The sequence below is a fragment of the Microtus ochrogaster genome, chromosome 16 (assembly GCF_000317375.1).
Source record: "Microtus ochrogaster isolate Prairie Vole_2 chromosome 16, MicOch1.0, whole genome shotgun sequence".
Classification (NCBI taxonomy): Eukaryota; Metazoa; Chordata; class Mammalia; order Rodentia; family Cricetidae; genus Microtus; species Microtus ochrogaster.
Window position 1 is genome coordinate 5726081 of NC_022018.1, and position 8278 is coordinate 5734358.

Genomic DNA, 8278 nt, shown 5'->3' on the forward strand with positions numbered 1-8278 from the left:
TTGTCTCACTGCTCAGTCCTAGCAGTGAATTAATTTTGTTTTTTGAGACAGGGTCTCACTGTGTAGCTCTGGAACTCACTATGTAGACAAAGGTGGCCTGAAATTCACAGGGGTCCTCCTGCCTCTGCCTCCTGAGTGCTGGTGTACGGCACCTCAAGCAGCTGCTTCAGTTACATTATTAAGAGAACATATATTAGTCTGGAATTCCTCCATGTTAGTTCATTCACAGGCTCCCTGTCTGCCTGGCACTAGAACACTTTTTTTTTTTTTAACATGGGAAGGAAGTTTGTTGGGGGAAGGGGAGAAAGAGAGAGAGAGGGAGAGGGAGGGAGGGAGGGAGGGAGAGAGAGAGAGAGAGAGAGAGAGAGAGAGAGAGAGAGAGAGAGAGACAGAGAGACAGAGAGACAGAGAGAGAGAGAGAGAGAGAGAGAGAGAGAGAGAGAGGGGGGAGGGAAGGAGAGAGAGAGAGACAGAGACAGAGAGACAGAGAGATATCTGCCCCTCAGAGAAACGGCAGAAGAGAGCTAGAACACTGCAATCTTCAGCAAAGTAAACTCTGCAGTGAGAGCAAGTTAAACCTGCAGAATGACCTACCCTTCCCCAAGACACAAGGCTGGAAACAGCACCACACGGCATCTAGGACTGATTGGTTTTTTTTTTTTTTTTAAACTAAGGCACATGACGTTTAGAAATACTGAGGTACAAAATGCAAATTTCTGCATGAGATTTCTGAAGTACTCATTTGGAAAATGATGGTGAAAAATCATCTTCCAGAAGCTTCAGCTTTTAGCTTGTTTTTTCTTTTGGACCAGTTCAACCAGCAGCTTGTATCTAGCAATACAGTCTTCCTGTAGGAAGAAAAAAAGAGGTGGTAACAGTTACTTCCATGGGTCAGTATCTCCGGTGTGGTCAGTTCACTGTGACCTAATTGCTGGCTCGTGCCCAGTTCTAATGATGAAGTCTTGTATTCATTTCCTTTGGAACCTTCTGGATCATCCTGGGAAAGCCTAGCTGGCCCCAGGCAGACCTGGGCTGAGAAGATCTGCTGTAAGGCTGACCAAGGTGACGGTGCTGAGCATGGGGTGATAGTTGGGTGCTGTTTCGGTGACAGTGCCTTCATCCCCACCTCAGCTTGGGATGTGCTCCCAGCACAGTAGCACCTACTACCTTAGCATATCTCGTTTCAGAGATAGCAAGAAACGTGGAACTTCCCTAGCACAGAAGATGACCAAGTCTTCCTCACACTCTCCCCATTCCCACCTGACACCCAAGCCAACAGGCTACAGATGGCAACCTCAGAACTCTCATGGCTGCCAGCCCTTGCATGGAACTAAGCACAGACAAGACGGTGGAAAGGGCCTCACTATCCTTAGGTGGGCACTGTGTGTATTTCAGAAGCTATTCTGCTGGTTTCAATAATACTAATGTCATGCTATTGCAAGCATGTTAACTCAGGATCCGGGGCTAATGACGGCTGTTCTAAACTGGGTCCTTAATCTGGTGCCTGAGACGGGATGGGTGGCCATTCTTTTGGATTTCAGGGCAGCAGTGTTGGACTAGCCTCTTTTAGGGAGTGCCTCCCTACATCCCAACACTCCCCATCCATGCCGCTAAAGCACGAGCACAGCTGTGCCAGCCTCGGCATTCGGCCTGAACAGCACAGTGTTGGTGTCCTGAGCTCTGAGCACACAGGACCTGAGCTCCCATCAGTCAGGCTGGCAGCAGAGGGTCAGTGGGCAGCACCTGCAGCATTAGACCATATGTGTCGCCTGTGGGACTCTGCGGCCCTGCTCCTCTCTCGTGGAAACAGGAAGGTTCCAATCCCCTTCTGGTGCTTTCATTTTGAGCAAAATTCAATTTATCACACATGTAAATGGCTGAGTCTGACAGAAGTTGGAGAAACTCAGTGAAACAATTACTTCTGGAAACTGACTAGAGAGACCGGGAGAATTTGTGCTTCCTAAAGAGATCAACTGCTAATGGTTTATTCTCCTTCCCAGAGATCAGCTTCATCATCATAAAGTAGGTGACAGATAACTACACCGACGCATGCAGGCACATGCATGGCCACAAGCTAGGTTTTCCAACATAGAATTTCAATTAAAAAAAATAAGTATGTAAATGGGCATCCATGTGCCCAGAGGCTACTTTTGATTTCTCTATGCTCCCTGTGCCTCACACTTGAGCACAGCCTGCAAGGAAGCTATGCTGGGGAGAAAGGCTGGCTTTGGGAAGATCTAGGAGCTCCGGGAATGAGAGGGAAGCCAAGCGTGGCTCTCAGCAGGACTCTTCTGCTTGTATTTGAGAAGGGACATATTAGCAGCTGCTTAGAGCGATAGCCAGTTATAAATGGTCTAAGTTCCAAGAGTTGGTTGAGTGTAAGAGAGAAGTACAGCAACCCCACTTCAACACCAGCCTTTGGGCGGTGAGGTGCCACCACAGACTCCAAATTCTTGATGCTGCAGGACTGAGAGTTACCACAACAGTGTAGGGGTCGGCCCTACTCGCCCTTTGGGTTAGACTAGTCACAGGGCCAGAGAAGCCCATGCTGCCTTCTGTGCGGCATCAATCCTTTGCCAGCTCTGTTCCACTCAGACTGTCCTTTCTGAGCAGGATCAACGTTTCAGTAGGCTAGCAGGTTACAGTGGGGAGTTTATGTTTAAAAATAAATAAATCTATGTTTGTGTGTACATATATACACACACACTCTATATTACATATATGTAATAGAATATACATTACATTTATTTTGTTTGTGTGTACATATATACACACATACCCTATATTACATATATGTAATAGAATATACATTACATTTATTTTGTTTGTGTGTACATATATGCAGATTTGTGCATATGTGGCTAGAGCATGAATGTGGAAGTTGGGATAACTTGAGGGAGCTGGTTCTTTCTTTCCACGATGTGTATTCTAGGGACTGACCCGGTTATCAGGCTTGTAGGCAAGCACCCTTGTCCACCGAGCCATCTGGCCAGCCTGTGATCTAGTTTACAGGTGGCATTTCTTTGAGAAGAAAGGGTAGCACCCTGACCCCATTTCCGCCTCAGCAGTGTGCAAACTCCCAAGGACAGAGACTGAAGACAACTGAAACACAAGTTCCTGCAGCCAGCGGGGCACGGAAAGGATGGGTGTAAGCAGGAGAGCAAGCATGGGTACAGCCACTTCAGAGGGGGGTCCCTTGTTACCCACCTTACTCTTAGATGGCACACATTTGGCTATTTTGTCCCAGCGGTCAGAGGCTCCTTTTGGGTATTGCTGTAAGGCCAGTTCCAGAAGTTTCTGCTGACTCTGAGTCCATGTCTCCTCTGTAGCATGGGTTCTTTCTCTTCTCTGGTTCTCTTCGTCACTGGATTCGTTTTGTTCTGATATATCAAAGTCTTTTTGCCTCTTTCCTCTCATCTTTTCCTCTGGCTCCACTCTGGTTACTACCTCAGCCATTTTGGCTGACTTCCGCCTCCGAGGCCGGACTTCTGTGGCCACTGTCTCCTGCTCACCCTCTGCAGTCTCTGGTCCCTCATCCTCCACGGCCCCTGCCAAGTCCTCCCGCTGGGTGATGATATCATCTGGCAAGGCTGTGGCTACCTTGATGGGCCTGGAATTCTGCACGTTCGATTTCAGTTCAGAGAGCCTGACCATTCCTAGGAAAGGGCCACGGAACACAGAAAAAACAGGCCATGGTGAACTCAGGCGACCAGCAGTGTCTACCACTTATACACCAATGTGCCCCACATTTTACACGCATTGCTTGCTTTACCTTTTACACTATTTACCCCAATCTTACACACGAGGGAAGAAAGCGGCAGAGATGGGAGTTAGACCTAGCTTGATTCCTTGTCTTTGTCCTTGTCAGTGCTCTGAGGAATTAGGGTATATATATATCCAGCTCTGATCAAAGAACAGGACTTTCTAGAGAAGGAAACCTGATACTCATCTCTACAATCTAGGTTTCATTAGTTCTATTAGTGTAATTATTAGCGCTGTACCTCCCCTGTAGGTGAGCACACAGACACAGCATTCTAGCAACTCTCACTACTTTTTATTTACTGTGTGTTGATGGAGGCCAGGAGCACACCTCGTGGGACTTGGTTCTTTCCTTCCACCATGTGGGTCGCAGGCCTAGTGGCAAATGTCTATACCTGCTAAGCCATTACCCAGCCCAAGGTGAACTGACCTTATTTTATTTTTGAGACATGTTTATCTGGGTAGTCCTGACCATCCTGGAACCCAGAGGTCCACCTGCCTCTTTCTGAAGGCATGTGCTACTAGCTCTGGCTTCAAGGTGAATTTGTAAAAGCAGGGAAAGGATATTACTAAAAGGTTAAACCTTTTACCTCACAAAGGAAGACAGCCAAATAGAAACACATAAATGGGAACAAGTTGTGAACCTCAGTGATTACACTGGCAAGGATGAGAGGCAGAGCAACCCCACAACAGTGTGCACTCGAACACTGGCACTGGCAACAGGGGCTCTCAAATGATGTTCTGCAGTACCAAGACCCACTTTGTATGTCTCTAAGAAACCATGTTTAAAATCTCATTTAATTCTACTTAATTTAAGCTTCAGTTACTTTATTTTTGTGTGTATGTGTGCATGTGCGAGTATGGATGCTTGCACACGTGCCTATGGATGTGGAGGCTACAGGTCATCACCAAGTGTCTTCCTCTAGAATCTCATTTTCTTCTTTTTCTGGACCCGGAGCTCACCAGTTCAGCTAGAATGGCCTGTCAGCAAGCCCAGGGGTCCTCTTGTCTTCCCCTTCCTGGCAGTAGGACTACAGGCACATGATGCTGTACCTCGCTTTGTCACATGGTGTAAAGGATGGACCTCAGGTCTTCATGGTTGTGAGGCAAGCACTTTACAGCTGAGCTGTCTTCCAAGCCCCAAGCTTTCATTACAAAAGCTAATTGTGGTACTGGTTACGACATTAGAGTGCATTTAGCCTTTCTGGAGGACAGTTTGTCAGATGTAGGTGAGCCTTAAAAATAAACTTACTTTAATTCATGGTCTATATCCATGTACCAATCAATAATGCCATTTAGTTATGAAACATACCAAAGGAAAAAAATCAATATAAAGATAAAGGTAAAAATATTATCATATGTATGATATACATGTCTGTATGCTAGACATATATGTGTGTGTGTGTGTGTGTGTGTGTGTGTGTGTGTATGTCTGTATGTCAGTCTGCAAGCAGACAATGGCAACCAGCAGCATACTGTCTTATTGAGTGGACCAACTCTACCCAAGAACTATACAAAGGCTACTGGGATTGCAATTTTGTCCCATTTATTCATGCTCAAGGTGTTCACATGCACAAACACACACACACAAACACATTTTCTCAAACACAGGGTCTCATTTAACCCAGACAGGCTGTCAATTTGTAGTAACAGAGGCTTGTCTCCAAAGAACTGTGGTTAAAGAACTACTTTGTATGCCTCACTCTGGAGAACAGTTTCCCAGCTCTTTTCAGAGGACAGCTGGGTATGGTCATGCCTAGAGAACCATGCAGCTGCTCAGGAGGCAGACAGCAGGTCCCACGAAGATCACGGCAGTCTCACCCTCTGACTGCAGCAGTTCTCCCACACCACAGTCTATGAAGAAAGCTGTGAAATACCACTGCCACTCTCTGTCCCTGTGCCCAGACAAATCACTCGGTGAGAGACGAAGCTGATTACAGTCTTTCCTAATGCTAGCACATCCTTTTTGAGGAGTTGGGATCCCCAGGTATGCGAACACTCTAAATCTTTAAACTTATTAAATACAAATTCTCAGCATTAACTGTGTGTGCAGGACCAGACTGATTTGGTGTCTATGACTAACCACAGAAACAGGATCAGGAGAGGTCTCTGGGCAAACTATCATCATTGATATCTAAAGACATTATTATAAAAGGGATTAATTGCAAAGAAACTGTGTCAGATTAGTGATAAGGTAGATACTAACTCACTTGGGAAGAAAGTGACTTAATCTTTCAGTTGCTCGGATACATGAATAAGAATGGTAAGGTGGGAACTCACCCGGGGAGCAGGTGATTGAGTCCTTCAGTTCTTTGGCTTTGGTTGTCACCTGTTTAAAAATATAAAAAGCAAGACATCTTACTTTCCACATGTCTCGGAAACTGATTATTTTCATGTAAGGGCCACATGAAGGAACAAGTGTCATGGAAGTCATAAACAAAAAAGACTGAGGAAGCCTTGGGAATGTGCACTGTTGACTCCTGAGCGCAAATATAGGCAGTGTGTGCAATCAGAGTGTACCCAAACTGTCAACCTTCTTCCTTTAGAATATTCGAAGCCAGGGAATACTCATGTACAGAGACCTCCTATTGAGAACATCTAAATACTCATATTTAGATGGTATATATATATATAATAAATGTGCTGAGATCCTCAGTTGTTATGGTTGTTGGACTGTTGGGGTAGTTGGTGTGCTCTTTCAAAGCAAGCACAATGTACCCGATCCCAGCTTTTCTGTATGTGCATCTGTCCTTTAGCTATCTATCCCTTCGCAACTCCCAGTGAGGTCCAGTCCTCGCCTCACTAAATATGGCACTTCAGGCCAGTCTACTTATCAAGGAAAACAAGGCCCAAGAAATTAAATGTCTTGTTCTAAAATGCCCCTCTACAGCAGAATCAGAACAAAAATCATTTCCCTAATTTCAGTGGCAGTGAATTATACTAGACTGCTTTAAACAGTTGTAAAATAGGTGTGCAAATGGACTAGTATTTTCCATTTTTGAGGCTTACACTTGTAAATCCCAGTACTTGGGAGGCCAGGGCATGAGAATGACTGCACATTTCAGGCCATCCTGGGCTACAGAGTGAGGTCAAGGACAACCTGAGCTACAGTATAAGATCTTGTGTCAAAGCTATTTATATACCAAGTGAATTTAATAGGGAATTTGAAACTCTGAAATGTTAGAGCAAAGTGGGTAATCATTCAAGTACACATACAGGTAAGGAATTCTAAATAGAACTGTAATCACTCAGGAAATAATTTCGACAATTGGAAATGACATTTTGCCCAACAATGGAAACAATCAAGCTAAGGGAAAGCACACAGAATGGGAAGAAGTCTTTATTAATTTCATAGGTATCAGAGGAGTAAAATCTAGGATATAAAAATAACTAAACAAAAGTAACGAAAATCGGAGCTGGGGGGCCGGATTGATGGCTCAGTAATTAAAAGCATGTACTGTTTTCCAGGGGATCTGAGTTTGATTTCTAGCACCCTCATCTCAGGTGGCTCACGACATATAACTTTAGCTCCAGGATGATTTGACCCTTCTGGTTTGGGGGCACCTGCTTTCACAAGTGTGTGTGTGTACACACAGAGAGACATAATTAAAAATAATAAGACAAATAGAGCTGGAGAGAGAGAGCTTAGGTGGGAAAAAGAACACAAATGAATTCCAAGAAAACACACGCACACACATAAATGGCTGAGTGAAATAAGAAAGTCAGTTCAGGATAAGAAAAGAAAAACAGCCCCAAACAACTGCCTTAAATTAGAACCACAAAAATTAAAATGAAAAAAATTACCCCAGTATATCCCGTATCAACGACTAACAGTAAATTAACAGCCAAAAGCCAAATTTACTTATTAGAAAAGAAAAAAAGGGGCTGGAGAGATGGCTCAGAGGTTAAGAGCACTGACTGCTCTTCCAGAGGTCCTGAGTTCAATTCCCAGCAACCACATGGTGGTTCACAACATCTGTACTGAGATCCGTTGCCCTCCTCTGGTGTGCGGGCATACATGGAGGCAGAATGTTGTATACATAATAAATATTAAAAAATAATAAAAAAGAAATAAAAACCTTCTGCATTAATTACTATACAATACTCAGTGGAATTCTCATCATGCCAAAAAGAGTGATAAGTAATTGGCCTGCAATCTCATCATTCACTTGGAAGGCTGAAGCAGAATAACTACCACAAGTTTGTGGCAAGCTTGGGATACATGATGAGTTCCAGCTCAGCCTAAGCTACAGAGGAAGACCCTATGTTAAAAAAACAAACACAGGTCGCGGAGGCGGAGAGCGGCGCGCAGTCGCGGAGGCGGAGAGCGGCGCGCAGTCGCGGAGGCGGAGAGCGGCGTGGAGGCAGAGGCAAGAGGCGGGGACCAGAGGGGTCCGGGGCCACAGCGGCGGGGACCCGTGCAGCGGTGGAGGCACGCACGAGGCGGGGAAGGGCGAGCAATTAGGCCCCTTGTTGGCAAGGTCACTGGCAAACGGGGAGTCTGGTCCTGATCCTGAAG

The 8278-nt window shown here is 45.2% G+C and overlaps 1 protein-coding gene across 2 annotated transcripts in view; it reads right to left on the reverse strand.

Annotated features, from left to right (window-relative positions):
- Window positions 1-582: 582 nt before the first annotated feature.
- Dnajc1 (DnaJ heat shock protein family (Hsp40) member C1) overlaps window positions 583-8278 on the reverse strand; it is a 180027-nt gene continuing 172331 nt past the window's right edge. For both annotated transcript variants that reach the window (XM_005354661.3, XM_026782827.1), the window contains 3 exons: window positions 6040-6088; window positions 3208-3656; window positions 583-848 (listed from right to left, as the gene is read on the reverse strand). In XM_005354661.3, the coding sequence (XP_005354718.1) occupies window positions 780-848; window positions 3208-3656; window positions 6040-6088 (567 nt within the window). In that variant the 3' untranslated portion in view covers window positions 583-779. The remainder of the gene's footprint in view (window positions 849-3207; window positions 3657-6039; window positions 6089-8278) is intronic.